General features: G+C 35.7%; 1 protein-coding gene across 1 annotated transcript in view; it reads left to right on the top strand.

Annotated features, from left to right (window-relative positions):
• Positions 1–22,860, top strand: part of CNTN5 (contactin 5) — a 1,393,643-nt gene that overhangs the window by 1,345,685 nt on the left and 25,098 nt on the right. The window contains exon 20 of the mRNA XM_029208299.1: positions 11,623–11,732. Coding sequence (XP_029064132.1) covers positions 11,623–11,732 — 110 coding nt within the window. The remainder of the gene's footprint in view (positions 1–11,622; positions 11,733–22,860) is intronic.

Below are 22,860 nucleotides of genomic sequence, written 5' to 3'. Positions count from 1 at the left end.
AACAAGGGAAAAAAAAATAACATACAAGGGAATCCGCATAAGGTTAAAAGCTGATCTTTCAGCAGAAACTCTGCAAACAGAAGGGAGTGGCAGGACATATTTAAAGTAATGAAAGGGAAGAACCTACAACCCAGATTACTCTACCTACCAAGGATCTCATTCAGATTCAATGGAGAAATTAAAAACTTTACAGACAAGAAAAAGCTAAGAGAAGTCAGCATCACCAAAGCAGCTTAACAACAAATGCTAAAGGAAGTTCTCTAGTCAGGAAACAAAAGAGAAGGAAAACATCTACGATAACAAACCCAAATCAATTAAGAAAATGGTAATAGGAACATACATATCGATAACTACCTTAAAAGTAAATGGATTGAATACCGCAAACAAAAGACATACACTGTCTGAATGGTTACAGAAACAAGACCCATATTATATGCTGTCTACTAGAGACACACTTCAGACCAAGGACACATAAGCAGACTGAAAGTGAGGGGATGAAAAAAGATATTCCATGCAAATGTAAATCAAAAGAAAGCTGGAGGAGCAATTCTTATATCAGACAAAATAGATTTTAAAATAAAGGCTATTAAAAGAGACAAAGAAGGACACTACATAATGATCAAGGGATCAATCCAAGGAGATATAACAATTGTAAATATTTATTCACCCAACATAGGAGCACCTCAATACATCAGGCAAATGCCATAAAAGGGGAAATCAACAGTAACACAATCATAGTAGGGGACTATAACACCCCACGTTCACCAATGGACAGATCATCCAAAATGAAAATAAATAAGGAAACACAAGCTTTAAATGATACATTAAACAAGATGGAATTAATTTATATTTATAGGACATTCCATCCAAAAAAAAAACAGAATACACTTTCTTCTTAAGTGCTCATGGCACAGTCTCCAGGTCAGATCATATCCTGGGTCACAAATCAAGCCTCAGTAAATATAAGAAAATTGAAATTGTACGAAGTATCTTTTCTGACCACAATGCTATGAAACTAGATGTCAATAACAGGAAAAAATCTGTAAAAAATACAAACACACAGAGGCTAATCAATACATAAATAAATAATCAAGAGATCACTGAAGAAATCAAAGAGGAAATCAAAAAATACCTAGAAACATAGGAAAATGAAAACACAATGACCCAAAACCTATGGGAGGTGGCAAAAGCGTTCTAAGATGGAACTTTAGAGCAATAGAATCCTACTCCAAGAAACAAGAAATATCTCAAATAAACAACCTAACTTTATACCTAAAGCAATTAGAGAAAGAAGAACAAAAAAACCCCAAAGTTAGCAAAGGGAAAGAAATCATAAAGATCAGATCAGAAATAAATGAAAAAGAAATAAAGGAAACAATAGCAAAGATCAATAAAAGTAAAAGCTGGTTCTTTGAGAAGATAAACAAAATTGATAAACCATTAGCCAGACTCATCAAGAAAAAAAGGGAGAAGACAAATCAATAGAATTAGAAATGAAAAAGGAGAAGTAATAACTGACACTGCAGAAATACAAAGGATCATGAGAGATTACTACAAGCAATGCTATGCCAGTAAAATGGACAACCTGGAAGAAATAGACAAATTCTTAGAAAAGCACAACCTTTCAAGACTGAACCAGGAAGAAACAGAAAATATAAACAGACCAATCAAAAGCACAGAAATTGAGACTGTGTTTAAAAATCTTCCAAAAACCAAAAACCCAGGACCAGATGGCTTCACAGGCAAATTCTATTAAACACTTAAAGGAGAACTAACACCTATCCTTCCCAAACTCTTCTACGATATAGCAGACAGAAGAACACTCCCAAACTCATTCTACGAAGCCACCATCACTCTGATACCAAAATCAGACAAAGATGTCACAAAAAAGAAAACTACAGACCAATATCACTGATGAATATGGAGGCAAAAATCCTCAACAAAATACTACCAAGCAGAGTCCAAAATCACATTAAATATCACACACCATGATCAAGTGAGGTTTGTCCCAGGAATGCAAGGATTCTTCAATATAAACAAATCAACCAATGTGATACACCATATTAACAAATTGAAGGATAAAATCCCTATGATCATCTCAATAGATACAGAAAAACTTTTGATAAAATTCAACACCCACTTATGATAAAGCTCTCCAGAAAATAGGCATAGAGGGAACTTACCTCAACATAATAAAGGCCATATATCACAAACTCACAGCCAGCATCGTTCTCAATGGTGTAAAACTGACAACATTTCAACTAAGATCAGGAACAAGACAAGGTTGTCCACTCTCACCACTATTATTCAACATAGTTTAGGATATTTTAGCCACAGCAATCTGAGAAGAAAAAGAAATCAAAGGAATACAAATCGGAAAAGAAGAAGTACAGCTGTCACTGTTTACAGACGACATGAAACTATACATAGAGAATCCTAAAGATGCTACCAGAAAACTTCTAGAGCTAATCAATGAATTTGGTAAGGTAGCAGGGTACAGAATTAATGCACAGAAATCTCTTGCATTCGTAAACAAATGACAAAAAATCTGAAAGAAACATTAAGGAAACACTCCCATTTACCATTGCAACAAAAAGAATAAAATACCTAGGAAAAAAAACTATCTAGGGAGACAAAAGACCGGTATGCAGAAAACTATAAGACACTGATGAAAGAAATTAAAGATGATACAATCAGATGAAGAAATATACCATGTTCTTGGATTGGAAGACTCAACATTATAAAAATGACTATACTACCTAAAGCAATCTACAAATTCAATGCAATCCCTATCAAACTACCAATGACATTTTTCACAGAACTAGAACAAAAATTTCACTATTTATATGGAAATTAAAAAGACCCTGAATAGCAAAGTAATATTGAGAAAGAAATACAAAGCTGGAGGAATCAGACTCCCTGACTTCAGACTATACTACAAAGCTACAGAAATCAAGACAGTATGGTACTCGCACAAAAACAGAAATGTAGATCAACGGAACAGGATAGAAAGCTCATAGGTAAACCCACGCATATATGGTTACCTTATTTCTGATAAAGGAGGCAGGAATATATAGTGGAGAAAAGACAGCCTCTTCAATAAGTAGTGCTGGGAAAACCGGACAGCTACATGTAAAAGAAAGAAATTAGAACACTCCCTAACACCATACACAAAAATAAACTCAAAATGGATTAAAGACCTAAAGGTAAGGCCAGACACTATAAAACTCTTAGAGGAAAACATAGAACACTCTATGGCATATATCCCAGCAAGATCATTTTTGACCAACCTCCTAGAGAAATGGAACTAAAAACATAAATAAATAAATGGGACCTAATGAAACTTAAAAGCTTTTACACAGCAAAGGAAACCATAAACAAGATGAAAAGACAACCCTGAGAATGGGAGAAAATATTTGCAAATGAAGCAAATGACAAAGGATTAATCTCCAAAATATACAAGCAGCTCATGCAGCTCAATATCAAAAAAAACAAACAACCCAATCCAAAAATGGGCAGAAGACCTAAATAGACATTTCTCCAAAGAAGATACACAGATAGCCAACAAACATATGAAAGAATGCTCAACATCACTAATCAGCAGAGAAATGCAAATCAAAACTCCAATGAGGTATCACTTCATACCAGTTCAGAATGGTCATCATTAAAAAATTGACAAAGTATAAATGCTGGAGAGGGTGTGGAGAAAAGGGAACCATCTTGCACTATTGGTGGGAATGTAAATTGATACAGCCACTATGGAGAACAGTATGGAGGTTCCTTAAAGAACTACAAATAGAACTACCATATGACCCAGCACTCCCACTACTGCCCATATACCCGGAGAAAACCATAATTCAAAAAGAGTTATGTACCCCAATATCATTGAAGCACTATTTACAATAGCCAGGACATGGAAGCAATCTAAGTGTCCATCAACAGACAAATGGATAAAGAAGATGTGGCACATATATGCAATGGAATATTAGCCATGAAAAGAAAGGAAATTGTGTTATTTGTAGTGAGGTTGATGAACCTAGAGTCTGTCATACAGAGTGAAGTAAGTCAGAAAGAGAAAACAAGTACTGTATGCTAACACATATATATGGAATCTAAAATAAAAAAGTCGTTCTGAAGAACCTAGGGCCAGGACAGGAATACAGATGTAGACATAGAGAATGGACTTGAGAACACTGGGAGGGGGAAGGGTAAGCTGGGACGAAGTGATTGAGTGGCATGGACAAATATACACTACCAAATGTAAAATAGATAGCTAGTGGGAAGCAGCCGCCCAGCACAGGGAGATCAGCTTGGTGCTTTGTGACCACCTAGAGGGGTGGAATAGGGAGGGTGCAAGGGAGATGCAAGAGGGAGGAGTTATGGGGATATATGTATATGGATAGCTGATTCACTCTGTTATAAAGCAGCAACTAACACACCATTGTAAGGCAATTATACTCCAATAAATATGTCAAAATAAAAAAAATCTGAATAGAGTCTGCCTTTGTTCTGACAACAAAATTCAAACATACATTAGCATTTGCTCACTAATTAAATTTACTAATTTGGAACTTCATGTGTAAATATTAATAAAGTTTTAGCATCATTAAATTGTGTTAAACGTGAAAAGCAGGACAATGGAAGGAAGAGAGTGTATTTGCCTAGGGTAAGCGGAGCTTGAGTTTCAAGCTCAGACTAACTGTAAGGTCTTGGGCATTTTTTTCACCTTTCTGAGCCTTACCTTCCTGCACTCTAAAAATGAAAGTCTAGAAGTAGAACATCCCTGGACGCCATTAAAAATCTAAGACTAAAATTTTGTCAATTTATTCTACATTCTGAAATATTCTTTTAAATTTTAATTGTCCCAGTATAGGCAATAATAACAGATCGACTTTTGCTCTATAATAAAAAGAGGGAAACCAACATCCTTTTTAGTCACTTGACAAACTGCTTTACTTGAAAAGGAGTGAACATTTTCAAGATTGAACCATTTTTAAAAAGAGTCAAGGCCTGTAATAAACTGACGAAATAATATATTGTGCTCATGCCAGAGTAGGGGCCTCTCTTCCATGTCTGTGGATGTTCACAGAGATTCACAGTGAGTCTTTGTCATCATACTCTTGCCCAAAGCCCAACTGATCTGAATGAGACTGTATTTCTCCATAGACCACTTCTGTTTCTTTTTTCTTCCATTAACCTAGTCCACATGTCCTCTGTATTCTTAGATAAAGCAAAGAACAAGAGCAGAGGGACTGGCTTTCTATCTCTGTTTATGGCCATAGTTCCTTCCCTTCATATCATGATACAGCTACACACCTAGAGTACCATGGAGAAGGTACCACCCTTTCACAGCTGACATCAAGACATGAAGAGAAATGTACCAGATGCCATATCAAACACAGCCGTGTTTTTTGGAGGGAAGCACAGAACACAAGGACTTCAAGTCACACCTGACAGTACTAGTTCTCAACCCATTTCCCACTGACACATTGACAGTGGATGACATTCACATCCAGAACACACTTCCATAAGTGCTTGTGTGCATCCCCCATACCTCTATGTTTCCCTTTTCCTCTCAAGAAACCTATTGGGATGCAAGTGAGTAGTATATTATTGAAGGGAAGACCTTGAATGTAACCTGTTATAGAACGATTCATCATTTATACATATAGATACTTAGTAAATCACTTGGGAAATAACCTTGACTCTTGCCACTCGGAGGTTGACTATTGCCCTAAAGTACTGTCAGAAAAGCTCCAAATGGTTTTTCTGCTAACACCTTTGAGACTTTGAAACCTTTCAAGGTTTCCACAACAGAAATAATCCCTAATGGCTCTGTCAGTGACAAGCAACATTCGACATAAACCTGGGAGGAAAGAGATTTGCCTTCTGGGACTTCCATGCATCATGCATATTTATCTATACACTTTGAACCAGGCAAAAATTATGTGCATTCTAACCCTGATTTGACTTCAGGTCTCAGGGTATGATATAATCCCATGCAATACTCTCATCTTGGAAACAATTCTATTTTTTTAAAGAATAACAAAATTCCAACATAATTGATTTTAAAGTGCATGGTATAAGTGATAAAAAGCAATATTTCCAACATGAGAAATCAAATTGGCCTTCATTTCCATATTTCTAGAAATACTTATTAATTAAACTTACATCCATTTTCCACTTGAGATTTGGAAAGGGAAAGAAACTGAGCATTCAAATACATCTAATAGAAAAATAGAGGGAAATTCAATATAGATTAATTGTAGGTTGAAATATTTGTTTACGTGTGATGTGATTTAACCTTCTCTAGTTTTTTTGGCTTTTTCCTTATATGTAAAAATATGTGGCTTTTATGTTTTATTAAAGTCAAAAAGCTTCTTGTTTGCAGAAAATGATATGCAATTATCCTCTTGTAAATTGAGCTACCACAGCTCAAATTAAAACCTGACTTTCATGAGGTGTTATTCTGCAAATCAGTCCTTAGCTGAAACTGAGCTCAGTGGGATTTATGTGAACTTGAAAATTAATAAATTGGCATATTAGTTGTAAAATACGAGGAATAATTTCCTGTCTTTGCCAGATGATCCATTTGGATTAGTGCCTGTAAAAGTTCAGCTACAGCTGTCTTAACTGAATTTTTAAATAATGAAACCATAACCCTCCTCCCAAGGAGTTTATTAAACTGTCCTTTGATTAATGCTCTTACCCACCCCTCCTGGGAAGTCAAACGTATAATCAATATTATAAGCACATCCGCCCATATTACTTGGAGAACTCCAGCTGCTAGGTCACTTAATACAAATGTATCATCTAAATTCATGAACACGGTAATGCTGTACAAAATTTTTAATCTAACAGGAACTGAATTCTATCAGTCAGCCTGTCCACTTCATATCCCAAGATTGGAGTGAAGGAGTCAGCCATGGCCTAATTAATATCATCATAAGTGAAAAAAAGAAATCTTCAAAAATCTTTGAATCTATTAGACAAAATGCTAGTGTAATCTCAAATAAATCCCTGAATTTTCGTCAAATTACCCAAGCATAACAGATAGAAGTGAGCATGGCAAGAAGCATCCTGTGATTTACAGATCAGGAGAGTTTTAGAGATGCCTGAATATGACAAGATCTATGAGGAGCAGTGTAGCTGTGTTTCAAAATTACCAAAAGTTCCATAAAATAGGAATGAAAGGAGTTGATAGTATGCCTGTGGCAGGGTTAAACAGGAGATGACGGGGGTTTAGGTGGTTTCTGGCATGACTTAGAGAGGCCAGCTGGGGATTCCAACATAAATATTCTTGAGAGAAGTTAGGCGTGGTGGGGCAAGGAGAAGAGAAAGCAGTAGGAAGAAGCACCAGGGGGGTAAACACAGATGTGTGCACAGAAGCAGAACAGTGTGGTGGTCAGGGCCTGACTGCTCTGTTCAAATCTTCTCTCCACCCTCTAGCAGCTGTGCAACTTTGGGCAAGTTGCTTAACCTCTCTGCCCCTAGATTTCCTCATCTGAAAAATGGTGACAATGATAGTAGGGTTGTTGGGAGGATTAATTGATACATTATAAAGAATTTTAAATAAGGCTTGGCATATATCAAATCTTCAGTAAATGGCAGTTACTATTATTATCTTTGGTTATTCCCCCCTCATCTATTTCCTTTGTTATTTTTGTTCATTTGTTTTTAATCTTATTCCATTCATTCACCTGTCAGTTATTTGGAAACAATTGTGCAGCAAGAGAATTGACTATATATTCTTCTTGTAAAATCTCTTCTGCACCCCAAAACTGACCCTAAGAGGTAAAGAATGAGCAAGCTGCTTCCTTGGTGCCATTTAAAAACAACAGAAGAGAGAGCACTTGAGACCTGAGTTCTACTTGGGGCTCTTTCAGAGCCAGAAGCAGAGTTCAGATAAATCAACCTGTTTCTATGTCACTTTTTTCATCTGCAAAATGAGGGCATGTTTAAGTTTTCAAACAGTACCTATTATATACAATGATATTCGTAAGTCCTTTTTCCTTTATGCAGGTAATATAGCCTGTGCAAACTTATCACAGAGACACAAATCTTCATTGAGTCTACAATCACTAAGATGAAGGAGCAATGAGAACTGTGTGTGTGTGGCATCTAAACAATTTCACGATAGGGAGCATTCATCAAATTAACAATAAATTTCATATTTTTAAGTTTTAGAAGTAAGAGAATAATAAATATTTACAGTGAAAGAGCACTGGATTTATTATTTTGCTCCTGATGACGCTTTGCCTTCTGAATCATATTATGTGATTTTACAGTATTTTAGATTAAAAAAAAATTTAAAAAGAAAAAAAAAGAAAAAAATGAGAGCATGGATTTAAAACATAGGTTTGTAACTCAAAAGCCTATAGACATCAGGTAAGAAATATAAATAAGTGAAGTAGTTCCAGAAGTGAGACAATAAAGACTGGTAGAGAATCTGGCAAACTAAAAAGAATATGCCCTGACTAATGGGAGCAACTGCTAATCCTCATCTACCAGCACCCAAGGATTCAGACTTGGTATCCCCCTTTTTTCCCCCAAATAAGCCATAAATTCTTATTTTTAGATGGAATGTTGGAATTAATTAATTTAATAGACTATTTGGGCAAACAAAATATGGCTGAAGACCCACTGGCCATCCATGTGTGACCTTTGATCCAAGTGACTTTCTCAAACTCTTTCTAGTTGTGACTTTCCATCATTCAACTGCAATGGGAGGCCCAAACAGGACAGCTAGTTCCAATTCAAAGCAGACATTCTATGATCTAGTCAGTTACTCTTGCCTGCAGACAAACTTTTTGATACACATGAAAATATTCACTGGCTAATAAACCGTACAAATTGAAACTTTTGGAAGTAAACTGAATGAGGTCACTTTTTTACATGCTTAAATTTCCAGTGCAGGTCAGCATGGGTCTACTTCTGATAGTATTTACATCCAGAAGGTGAAAAAAATAAGAAATGACTCTTCAATTCTTGTTTCATTTACCCTCATTCATTTGATGCAACTATAATATTTATCCCCCAAGTGTGTAACTGTGAAATGTCTTCTTGTGTCTGACCTGGATTTAAAAAGCTTAGAGGTTTTAAATAGAAATTAGGGTGCTGGTTTGGGAAATAATTTCTGAATATTTTTCTTTATTTTTTACTTTTTTAAAACTTTTGTTATTCTATTTAAAAAGTACTTAAACTTGTGTAGTGCTACAGAAAGCTGAGAGAGAAATTTCTTTCTCTAGTGGTAAAGAAAGATCGAAAGGCTGCCATCCAACCACATGTTTTGTGCTTCTGAAATTGTTTATCCCCCTGCAATCTCCTTTGACAAAGATGTAATTGCCTCAATAATAAAAAAAAGTTGAAAGAAGGCATTTGTCACACAAATCTCTGCAATGCATTCACTTAAAAGATAAGCAAAACTTCTTCCAAATAACAAATGATATTCAAAGGGTGGCTTTCTTTGAAATAAATCATATCCTAAATCCTGGAGATCAGATTATACACACTTAAGAACATGAGCATTTCTTTTCATTTACTTGCAAAATAAAGAATTTTAACTCCTGTTAAATAGCAATGAAAAAAAATTTTGTTGCAGGTCTGCTGAACAGAATTCTAGAATGAAATAAAAGTAGAAGCTTTTCACAGAGTTTTGTTTTTTTTTTTAATCTGGTAGATGCACAAATAATAGGCAGTTGGAAAGTGGGATGAAGGAAACCATTGAGCAAAAGAAAATAAAAGATATTCAAAGGGCAGAATGAGAAATGACAATTTATACCATGGCAGAAACTAATGTCAGCTTCTGTGTAAAGATTAATGTGAATTTACCAAAGCACTTTGAAGTAACACAAATATAGTATATAATTTTAATGAAAGCTTTACCAAAAGAAAAATCATTGCTCAGTGCAAACATATACTTTTGAAAAAGTCTTCTGTGTGCTTTTTTACAGTAACAAGGGTAGATGTTTTTGACTTATATTTTTCAATTAATAATATATAAAGGCTCTCCAGGTAGATATGTGGCCACTTTCCTTCCATTAGAAAAGGAAAAATCTCAGCAAATGGTTACATTGGGTTGTCCAAAAAGTTCATTTGGGTTTTTCCATAACATCTTACGGGAAACCCAAACAAAATTTTTGACCAACTCAATAATTCCCTTTATATGACTAAGACTTAAAAATTTTTTTGCGGTACGCAGGCCTCTCCCTGCTATGGCCTCTCCCATTGTGGAGCACAGGCTCCGGACACGCAGGCTCAGCGGCCATGGCTCACAGGCCCAGCCGCTCCGTGGCATGTGGGATCTTCCCAGACTGGGGCACAAACCCGTGTCCCCTACATCGGCAGGTGGACTCTCAACCACTGCGTCACTAGGGAAGCCCAAGACTTAAAAATTTTATTTAGAACTCTGCCTTTGCAGTAAGGTTCCCTGAATCTAAAAACAAAAAGAAAAAATGTGTGTGTGTGTGTGTGTGTATATATATATATTTGTGTGTGTGTGTGTGTCAACAGTTTCATCTGAAGTCTTACCAGTGATATGGCATTAGAATCAAAAAGCCTCTACAATTTTTATGGGGTAGGAGTTTTTGAAATCGACTTTGTATAGACTAGTTGAACTAACTTATGGCATTTATTCCACCATTTCATTTAACCTGTGTTTGTGACACAGTATTTATGATTCAGCAATGTCAAAGCTGAAAATATTTTGTTCCTCACATAGATTACAACCTCAAATAAAGTGCACCTCTTGATGGATACCAGTCAGACATGGTGTATTTGAAAAAAAAAAAAAAGTAATAAGAAAGGTCACTGAGCATAGGAATGAATGAAAAGGTGGTTTTGAGCAACAGCACTGAGACCTTAGGGGACTTTACTTTTTGGTCTATATCTGTCTTAAAAGTCAATGCATGCCTTTCAAATATCATGATTCATAACACATTCCTTACACAATCACGGAATGTAGCTTTGTGGTTGGAACAACAAAAGAAATCTAATGAAATTTAGATTCTGTTTGTGCCTTCACAGGGTAAAAAAATAAAATAAAAAGTGATATTTTGTGAATGAATGTTTTAAGTGCCAAGCACTGTGCTAAATAATTTATATGTATTATTTCAATTAAAATTAACCTTAAAAGTTGATGAGCTAAGTACTCTCAATATGCCCAAATGACAGAAGATGGAACTGGAGCTCAGGAAGAGGTAAAGCAACTTGTCTGAAGGTAAGTAATTTTTTGGAAGACAAAAATCAACAACAACAGCAACAAAAAAATCCAAGCCTGACTCCTAGTCCATTCCTTTGATCATTATGTTAGACTGGCAGACAATTTTAAGTCAGACAATTTAACTTCTCCAGAAATGTCCTTGTTAATCCAAGGATAAAGATCTCTACTTGTCTTGCTAGATTTGTTATTTGTCATTGGTAAGGTACTGATGAGACTTGAACACAGTGTAGAAATCCAAAAAGAACATCTTTTTTTTCTTGCTGTGCTTTTCATAATCATCACAGCACTTCATTTCAAAAATCAGATAGAAGGAAGTAACACCTGAAATATTCAGGTGCAATGCTTTGGTATGCATAACTTGTTACCATCGTGGTTTATTATTTCCATTTTCCTTCATACAGAACCCACTGCTGCTCCCACAGATGTCAAGGCTACAAGTGTGTCTGTGTCAGAGATTCTTGTTGCATGGAAACATATTAAAGAGAGTCTAGGAAGACCACAGGGATTTGAGGTATGAACAGAATTACTGAAAATAAGCCTTGTTATTTCTGCCGGCACTGTACTCTCTTGAAGAAATTGTTTGGTGACACTTCAACAGAATTACATTCCTTTGAAATTCACTCTATGGAAAAGAAATGAGAAATATACTATTCTACTGACATGTATTATGTTGCTCATTAGCTAGCTTATTTTTCAATGTAGTAGTTTCCATAGCACTGGGCAGATATTAAAAAAAAAAAAAAGAAAATAATAGACCTTTAGATAAAAAACCAGGAGCTACAGGTTGATATTTACTGGCATCCAATTTTTTGGTGGTTAAAAATACTTTTTGTGTATTTCTCTCTAATAATTTAATGTATAAAACAAGTTTTCCTATTATATTGTTCGTGGCAGATCTTACCTCCTATACTAACTTGTCAGATTTGCTTGGAACTTAGTGATCTATACCTATTCACTCAAATGACTTTTTGTCCTTCAAATTTTACTGTTTTTAAACATAGTTATGCCAGCCTTATAGTGGTGAATATTTTAAAACAATTCATTGATCAATAAAATTTTATCCTCCACATGGACTAAAGGATTGTGGGCAGTCTGTGAACTTGAGTATTCCACAAAAACAAGAGCTCTCATACAGCTCTTGTTCTTGCCTTTGCCAGTGAGGGATAGGATTAGGGGAGTAATTTATAAAATACAAAAAAGAATTAGCATCCAACTGAGGATCTTAGTTGTCTTTAAACTTTTTAATGTTTACTTTTCCTCTGTTTCAACTGCCACTAAGAGAAAATCATCTTGATTTTTAAATAATGACCGAATATAGGACTTGTATACCAACATGGTTTCCAGGCTAAAAACACATTTCTTTATTATATTTGAGTTTTCAAATAATGGCTGAGAACTATTTGATTAATATACAGCCAGCATTAAAGATTACAGTGATTAACAGTTTATACAATATTTCTAAGAGTTACAGCAAATATCATTTATATGAAACCATTACCTATACAATATCATGGATTTATTTCTACAATCTTGCTTCAGTTCATTATTTGGTGATACTTCAATATGTATCATATCAGGATTGCATGCTTGTTTTATTAAAATCTCTTTTTCTCCCTAGCCATGCTGCAGGGACCATGTCTGTTCACCAGTGAATCCCAGGACTGGTAGTACTTGGCTCAGGACAGCTACAATAAATATTTGTTGAACAAATGAATATCTGTGCTTCACAAACAGCCCCTTTTGCTCCCACTGTAGAAGACATTGGGGTGGCCTGCCCTGCTCCCCTTCACTGGGCCAGGGCACCATCCCCTAGCTGCTGTGAGTGTTGGCTATGAATGGTTTTCAGCTTCCCCTCTGGAGAACTGCTCTCCACTTAGGGGTGATGCCTTACCTGAAAAGGTACCAACCCCACAATCAAGCAACCCAAGGTCAATGACTGGCTGATACTGACTGATACTGGTCCCTTGCTTCAAGGAGGAAACAACTTTATGGTGCAATTTATGATCCAGAGCCTTAGTCATGTGCATCAGGCCAAGGCTAGATCACCTGGGACCACACTCCTGCTCAGTTCCTTCTACTTCCCATCCTCTTTTCCACCCTTCCTTATAGATTCACCTGCAAGCACTCTCACAGTAAATCACATCATTCAAATCCCTGTCTCAAGCTCTGCTTCTATGGAACTCAACCTAAAGCAATTACATGAGTATAGGTCCACTTAAACCTCTGAATCAGAACATCTGGTGTGCATACTTGTAGTAAGCCATAAAGTGTATTCTGCTGTTCAGAAGAGTGAGGATCCAGGCTTCTACATCTCAAAGTGGTGCTCCTGTCACACAGCCAGTCACCCTCAACAATTTTTCTGCCTGTCCTAATAGCATGACATTCATATTCCCACTGTGATTCACCTGTAATAACAGCTTTCTATGAGGTCCTACAGAGATCACATAAGATTTAAGCTTGTGAACAATGGTTCTCTTTCTATATATAAATCATCATTCATTCATTCTTTCAACAAATATTTATTGGAGGCCTACTAATTAGCAGACACTGAGCTAGATGCTAGGGATAAAACAATGAGCAAATTAAAGTCCCTGTCCTCATGAAGCTTATGTTGTAATAGGGAAGGCAAACAATAAACAAGCTCACAAATAAATGTGTGATATAATTTCAGTTGATGATGAATGTTGTGCAGAAAAATAGTACTGCACAAGAAGGTAGAGTGAGAGTCTGCTGTTTATAGAGGTTTGAGGAATTAACCTTTCTGAGGTTCTGACATTTGACATGATCAAATGAGAGAAAGAAAGAGAAAGAGAGAGAGAGAGAGAGAGAGAGAGAGGCAGAGAGAACAGGCCCTGTCTTAAGAGCATGCTGGCCTTGTTCAAAGAACAGGAGCAATTTTGGCTAGATAACAGTGAACAACAGGAAGAGTGGTAGCAGGAAAAATCGCTGGGACAAGAACCAGGTTATACGCAGTCTTGTGAACCAGGAAAGGGAGTTTAGATTTTATCTTCAGTATAAGGAAAAGCCGTGAATGATTACAAACAGAGAGTTCAATCAGGCTCTGACTCATATTTTAAAAGCATCTCTTGGTCTAGAGGGTGAAGAACAGACTCGAAGAGGACCTCAGGTAGAGCAGTGGAGAAGCGGTCCTTCCAACCTAGCAGACAATGAAGTTGCTTTCGAATAAAACAGTAGAGGTGGAATTGATGAGAAGTGGACATTTTAAGATATATTTTGAGTGGAAGTGTGGTAGGATTTGATTATGAATTGGATGTGGACTATGTCAAAGTTAATTCCAGAGCTTTTTGACCCAAGAAGCTGGGAGAATGACAAATCATTCACATACATAAGGAACTGATGGAGAAGAGCATATTTTAGAGCAAAAGATCAAAGATTCTGGTTTAATGTGTTAAATTTTATAAGCCTTTTATTTTATTTTATTTTTTTACAAAAAGAGCTATCAAGTAAGTCTTATTTTAAGAGAAAGGTTAGAGACAGAGCTATAACTCTGAGGAATCTTCAGTATATAAATGGTTTTTATACATGTTCTGGCTGAGATCACCAAATGTTGATAAAGATGTTTGAGAATTGAGCCCTATGGTGCCTCATCATTTGGAACTCAAGAAAGAAGATATGGCCAAAGAAACTATAGAAGACATTGAAGAAGTTCAGAAGCCAAGAGAATTTTAAAATGGAGTGTCAAATGCTGAGTCAAATGTTGCTAAGAAATTCAGAAAGATGAGGCCTGAGGCTTCAGAAAGATGAGGCCTGAGATTGCCCAATGGGTGTGCCATGCAGAGACCTTACTGACCATGGTGAGAAGGGTTTTATAAAATGCTGGTGATCAAGGTTTGACTAGAGATCAAGACCAAGATCACTCAAGCATGGCATTCAAGAGTGTCAGAGCACAAAGTTTTCTCTAAATCTATTTTATTCAAAGCAACAACTTATCACAAGCAAAACTGGAATATCTTTGAGGATATGTTAATAGCATTTAATCAAATTCTGGAGCAATCATTACATTGACTGAATTTTATTTAAAGTAAATCAACACAAATTCTGACAACTATTTTTACACAAAGAAACAACACAGCTTCCATGGGCACAGTAACATTTATAGTATTTTATAGTGCATTATAAATTGTATTTTTAAAAAGATGGCATCTTGTTACCAAAAAAAAAAAAACAAAAAACAATATCTTGTTAATGGGAAAATCAAATGTATGCTTTTCATTTCAGAAAATAATTAAAACTTTATATAATTCAATGACCAAATATGACATAACAGTTATTTTAAGTAAAATATAGTCAGCAAAGACTCTTTATAAGATATACTGTCTCATAAGTGTATAGTTGCATGTAGGTTTAAAAAATAAATGTGAAATTTGGTCATTTGTAGAGATGTGAATGGACCTAGAGACTGTCATACAGAGTGAAGTAAGTCAGAAAGAGAAAAACAAATATCGTATATTAATGCATATATGTGGAACCTAGGAAAATGGTACAGGTGAACCGGTTTGCAAGGCAGAAATAGAGACACAGATATAGAGAACAAATGTATGGACACTAAGAGACAAAAGCGGGGTGGGTAGTGTTGGTGGTGGTGGTGGAATGAACTGGGAGATTGGGATTGACATGTATACTCTGATGTGTATAAAATATATAACTAATAAGAACATGCTGTATATAAAATAAAATAAAATTCAAAAATAAATAAATGTGATATAAGTAAAACTTACCAGCATCACTCCCACCCCCTCTTTTTTCTACTCTCTATCCCTTTAAGAAAAGCTCTACCTCTGCTCTTCACCTTACCCATCCCAGAATTTACTGTTCTCATTGTCTCCTCATCTTTCTTTTCAGTAAAAAGATCTCCCAAACTAAATATTTCTAAAATGTAGTAACCCCTAAAGCTTAATATTTTATCTCATCACTATCTCCCTCCTCTATTCTATCCCGGCCACAATCCTAGTTGTATTTACTAATAGTAGAATTCTGAGCATGAAGACGATGAAACAAGTATTGTTTTTGTCACAAAAGCCAATGAGACTGGTTTCAAGTTTTATGTACTTATCATATCAATCCTGTGAGTCGTTTTTCTAGCCATAATTGCAGCTTTACCTGCAATGTCTAAAGTAGTTAGTTACTATAACCGCTACCAGTCCTGTGCCATTCTGAAAATAGTGGAGACAGTGTTTTTGGTCAAGTCTCCTGTTTTTCCTGAATTGAATGGGTGAATAAGATAGAAAAGGTCCTGCTCTTATGAATACTGCATCGTAATGGGAGAAAATAAATAAATAAATAAATATGAGAAAAATAAACTTAGATAACAATACATGTAGAAGTGCAAAGGTAGAACACACCTGATTCATTTAAGGAAGAGAAGGAAGTGGAGCAACTACACCTTGGTGAACAGTGATGTGAGTGAAATTTGAGGTAGTCAGAGAGTTAGGTGGGCAGACACAATATTATGTAGGGATATATAGATTATGAGAAGAGTTTGTATTTTATTCCAAATACAATGAAAAGCCATTGAGGCAATTTTAGGAGGAGAGTGACAATGTCTAATTTACATTTTTTTAAATATTATTCTGGCAGCTATTCCATGCAGAATGAAAGGGTGAGGAGAGAAAGGTCAAGAGTAGAAGTTAGGAGGTCATTGCAATAATCCATGCAAGAAATGATGATAACTTAGGCTAAGGTCATAACAGTGGAGTAGGAGAAAGGTAGACATACTTTAGAGGCAGGCCTGGCAGGATTTTCTGAATGATCAGATGTGGAGGGAAGGAAAATGATGATTCCTACATCATGGCCTTGGTCAAATGGATGAATAGTGGTATGATTTACCAAATAATAATAATAATATTTTAAAAATTTAAAGGGAAAACCTGGACAAAGAAGAGATTTGAAAATGGGAAATAAAGAAGTCTGTTTTGGCTAAATTAAATTTGAGATGCCTATTGGAAATTTAAGAGGATAAGTCAGATAAGCAATAGGATATGTGAGTTTGGAGTCTAATTAAGAGATCAGTGCTGAAGACATAAAGGAGGCAATCATAAAGGTGGTATTTAAAGCCATTTTATTACATTAAATCACCTAAGGACAAATTCCCAGAAGGGAGTAGAGGAAAGGAGAGGATAAGAGGAGGAATGAAGGGGCAGATAAGCTGTGTCCTGGTGCAATCAGCATGTAGAAATTTAGCTGAAGGAAAGGAATCAGCACGGAGAGTGGCAAGGAGAGATCATCTTGATGGAGAGAAAATCAAGTGTGTGAGGTGTCAAAGAAACTAAAAGAGCTAATCAAAAAGAAGGAAATGGTCAATTGTGTTTACACCTGCTAAGAGATCGAGATGAAAGCAGAAAAGTTTCTATTGGGTTTAGCAGTTACTGGTGATCTTCAGGAAATTTTCACAATTAAGTAAGTGATCCATATCCCTTGTGTTATCAGTTTAGTTACTTCAGGTTGTAGACATCAAATACCCTTAAGAATATTACTTCTATCTAAATAATGGCTAGTGGCAGCAATTTAGAGAGAACCTCAATTCAGAACTCCAGACCAGCAACACATTTGTTTGTTGTGGAATCATTTAAGTCTCTTGTCAGGATATCAAGGTGTCTTGATATACATTAGAATCATAACTATCCAGTGTTATCAGAAATGGGTAAGAGTCAGACTCAACCTCTCAATATGTTTTCACACCAGTCAATGACTATAAGAGAATTGAATTAACCACTGCAGACAACTATCTTAGCCTCAGATAAAAGCAGTTAAAGGAAGTCAAGGGCTTCCCTGGTGACGCAGTGGTTGGGTGCAGGCGGACACGGGTTCGTGCCCCGGTCCGGGAAGATCCCACATGCTGCGGAGCGGCTGGGCCCGTGAGCCATGGCCGCTGAGCCTGCGCATCTGGAGCCTGTGCTCCACAACAGGAGAGGCCACACCAGTGAGAAGCCCGCATACTGCAAAAAAAAAAAAAAAAAGAAGTAAAGATGAGACTTTTATATGGGAAACTTCCCTTGATACACCAGGCATAATAATGGAGGTAAATGAGAAAAAAGAAATCATTTCTGAAGTCATGACCACACCTTTAATTCCTTCTAGGATATGGCTCCTGTCAAACACATACTCAACTGCCATTTTGATATGGACAAACTTTATCTCTAGGATACATAGTACAGTATTAACTAATGATAACCCCTCAATGAACTCTTCTTAATAAATAATCAAACTTGAACCTATGTCGTTCACTTGACTCTGAAATCTTTGTGTTTTCTCTTCCACTAATCTTGGGAGGCTACCCTCAAGCAAGGGTCATTTAGAGGGAAGATGGACATCATCAAGAGCAATAAAGTCCTTAAGGCTCTTATAACATCACCTGATCCCCCATCTAAGCTCCCATCACTGTGCTCTCCTTCCCCTGTATGCTCCTCAAGTGACTCACAGCCTGATTCTAATAGTGACCTGGATTGTCAGATTTGGACCTCGTTTGTGCCTGATCTGACTTTCTGTGCGTTTCGTCTGAATTTCAGTTATCATTTATTATTCATTCACTTACTTATCCACGTGCTATTTATTGAATGCCTGCTAAGTCTTGGTGCAGTGCGTGGGGTAAAACAATAAGTAAAATAGACAGATTCCTTGCCCTTATGAAGTTCACAGTCTAGCAAGGGAGACTTTATTTCAGTTTCTTTCTTTCATTTTTGTTTTTCTGTTTTTTGGTAAGGCCTTGTAGCTCCTTTTGTTTGATGTCTTGGTTTTGATATTCTTTTCCCTGATGTAGCCAGACCTATAGGGCAGCTGTAAGGATCTCGGTAGGAGGCTTTCCCTGATACCATCTGTCAATTACCTACCTACATTTACCATTTTTGTCCTTTACAAGGAAGCCTCCATTACACTCTAATTTGTTTACCAAATAATGAATCAAGCATTTTGACTTAAACTATGTTCATCTGCAACTAACTTACACTTTCAAATACATTAACCAATTAATTCAAATCAAACTGTTTTTGTTATTAAAATGACTAATTGCTCTATCTAATAGAATGGTCAAAGCAATTGATATGGTAGAAATAGCTATGCATAAAGATAGGGTCAGAATGATGACAGCCCCTAGCCTACCAGAAAATAAAATGACTTTATGGTAAGAGGCTTCAGTAAATTTTAGAAATATTATCCCCTTTAATTTCAAAGTGGGTCCACCCATGGACATTTCTAAATGTCACAATTAGGCTAGATTCAAATTCTGCTATGAAAAGAAAAAGAGTGGTCTTTTCAACAAGTTTGCAAGGCTGCCTTTTATTATACAAGTCTTATACTACCTCACAAAAATGACCATCTGAGGAAATAAGAAAGAATATGAAATCACAAATATAGACACCACTCCATCTAATTGTATTTTACAAATACAATTGAACAATTTTGTTGACATTTTCTTAAAACAACCCATTTGAGAATTTTGTTTACTTACATGGAAGTAGCTTGAGATTTCATGGCTACAGAGACTAAATGTAGAAAGCATTGACATTAAGATATGTGAAATTTCTAGCTTATGACATGCAGCATGATTGAAAATCAGAAGTGAGCTATATTTATTGAATGACTGATTTTTGAATTATCATGACTGCCCCATCTCGATTGCCATCCCTGTCATTGGCCCATGCAAATAAATTATTAGTTTCAGTTTTGAATTTATGAACCCACCAGCACTAAGTGTCCTTGAATGGTAATTCCTGAATCTTCGAGCAGAGCCTCTAAAGCTTTTCCTAGAACACTGGGATTTTTATGTGCATACAAAATCAGAGCAGATGTCAGTCTAGCAAGAAAAAAGACTAAAGAAAAATAGGGCCAAATTTCATCATCTTTTCTCTGATTTTCCCAAATTGGGAGGAATGAAAAAGGAAATTGGGTTATAATGCAATGTTGGATGATTAATATTCGTTATTCCTTCACTTAACAAGCATTTATTATCAGGCACTGTTCTAGGCAGTGGAAATGCAAAAACTATTAAGATCTAGTCCCTGCTCTTAAAAAAAATCACAGTTTAATACTGAGAGATGTTTGTGGGAAATTTAAATAAGCAAAAGGCAGAGAGGAAGAGATTGGAACAATACAATTCTTATGTCCATAATTACCCTGGGATTCCTTAGCATCCTGATCCTCTGAAGAAACACTAGTAGCATAAACCCATGCCAATGCCCTCCATGGGCATAGGTTTCTGTTTGGTTGAGCATATGCTTCTGTCCCTAAATGTCCTCAATTTTCCTAAATAAAACAATAAATCAATCGATAGAAATTTTATTGAATAAAATAAAAAGGAAATTTTTAGACATATTTTTAAATATTATATTGTATATTCTGCCTGTGAAACAAAATTCCTCATGATTATCAAGTTAATGGTGCTTGTATTCATTGTGACCTTTTTGGAAGAGTATTATTAAGTATATTTTTTAATGGCTGGGTTCATTTCAATAATAAGCGACAATGTATTTTTATAGCAGAGTGAAAAGTGCACAGTGTCCTAGTCCTAATTCTTAACTTTTTCATGCTTATTATGAAGAAGAACAAAAGACAAAACAACTTGTCCCATTTTACAATTCTCACTAAAAGACACACACACCCCTAGCGACTCCTTTTCCCAGGCTATATTCAAGACTTGCATGTATTTATTTTAGAACTTCCAGAGGGTATGTAACTCAGAAATTCATTTTAGACATGTCACTAAAGCCATTTCCACTTACTGATTGCACTGAAAAGACACTAATTGTGTTTTGCTCTATAAAGTAAGTTGTAGTGGGGATTTCTTAAGGGGAAAAGGGATGAGATTGTTGTTTTTATTTTATGAGCTGACTCTAATCATCAAAGCAGGAGACAAAAAAAAAAAAATGGTCTTCACTGCTGTTTGACAATAACTCATACTAGGCAGATTGCATTTAATTGGTATAGCAGAGGGTGCAAGGGTGAGTGTGTGTGTGTGTGTGTGTGTAAAATGGAATTTCAGACATAAATTAAAGGGGGAAAAGAAGCTGAAATGAAACCAGTTACCAAAAGGCTAAAACAAAGGCTGTTTTATTTTCCATATGGTGGGTAGCAGCCGTTGTACAGATTCTCCTTTGGCTTTTTGTTATGACTATATAAAAATAAGAATATAAAAAACTAAACAGTGAGAAGAAAATATTTCTACACTCCCTTTTCTGAAATTCTGCGGACTCTGGAAAAATCAAATAGCTTTCATGTCTCTATCATTAGATTTCCTTCTCAGGTTATTTTCAGAGACTGGGAGGCTAACTAAAACTATTTATGATTTTAAAAAATCAGCAGATCAAAAGGAAATTATAGAAGTAACTTGAAGATGTAACAGTTGTTTAACTTGTTCCTTCCCCTGTCCTATTGAAAGGGAACCTGTAGAATTCTTTTAGAAAGTAATGAATAACTCAGTGTATACTACGTTTCTGTTTCATTTACTTCTAAATACATTGCTTCATGGAGAAAATTCCCTAACCCAAACCACATTTCATATTTTCTTCTACTAAAACTTTTATAAACCATTTTATTTTCAAGAATATTAAAATATTTGCCTGAATATATTGTTTTACCCACATGAAGAACCAAAAGGGTATGTATGGATGATATCTTTTATCATATTCAGAAGTACTTCTTATTTTTTTCACTCTTTGACACAAATGGTAATTTACTGTGCGACCTCTAAACAGGGTTTTTTTCTTTACTCCTAAACGCAGCCATCCTGAGCTCATCATGTCCATCCACAATCTCACTCTCTGTTACATAATACACATTTGTACACAGAAAGCATCCACGCAAAAAATAAAATAACAAATGTAGACATCAACCCATTTAATTTTACAAATACTTGGAATATTTTTGTTGACATTCTCTTAGAATGACTCATATGAGAAATACCAAATTGCAACAAAATCTTCCTTTTGAGGGTTGGGTTTTTATCTTAAGTACCTGACAACATACTTGTGGCATAGAGGTCCTAATTCAATGAGTGTTGAAGAGTTAGATACAGACATGGTCTTGCTTACTATACTAAGAAATATAGAAATATTATAAGGTGTTTGAACACACACAAAAATGAAGTTTTGCAAAAGACATGCTTAGCATTATAAAAATGCCAATTACTAATTGACTATTTGCTAATTACAAAACGACTGAGACTTTATTTTCAAAGGGCAAGACTTTTTTTAACCTACATATAGAAAAGTGCACAAATCATAAATGTACAGCTCAGTGAATTATCACGAAGTGAACATACCTGTGTAACCACAATCCAGGTCAGGAAACAAAACATTTCTAAGAACTAGAGAATCACCTTGTGTCTCTTATAGTCATTATCCTTATTCTGAACCCCACACCCCCACCAAAAACAAAACCAAAAACCAAGTATCCTGACTTCTGATTGGCTTTACTAGTTTTGGGAATCATATGGAGCTTTTTATGTCTTGTATTTTTCACTCAACATTATATCGGTAATATTCATCCATATTTTTATGCGTTTTCTCCTAAATTTCATTTGTGAGTATGCCACAATTTATTTATCATTCTTCCATTGATGGATATTAGGTCTGTTTGCAGTTTGGGTCTGTTTTGAATAGAGCTGAGTACAGAGGAAAATTTTGGTA

Source organism: Monodon monoceros, unplaced genomic scaffold (assembly GCF_005190385.1).
Source record: "Monodon monoceros isolate NGI ecotype Baffin Bay Population unplaced genomic scaffold, NGI_Narwhal_1 Super_Scaffold_7, whole genome shotgun sequence".
NCBI lineage: Eukaryota > Metazoa > Chordata > Mammalia > Artiodactyla > Monodontidae > Monodon > Monodon monoceros.
Note: the sequence above shows the minus strand (reverse complement) of the source record. Positions and strands in the feature narration are given on the sequence as shown.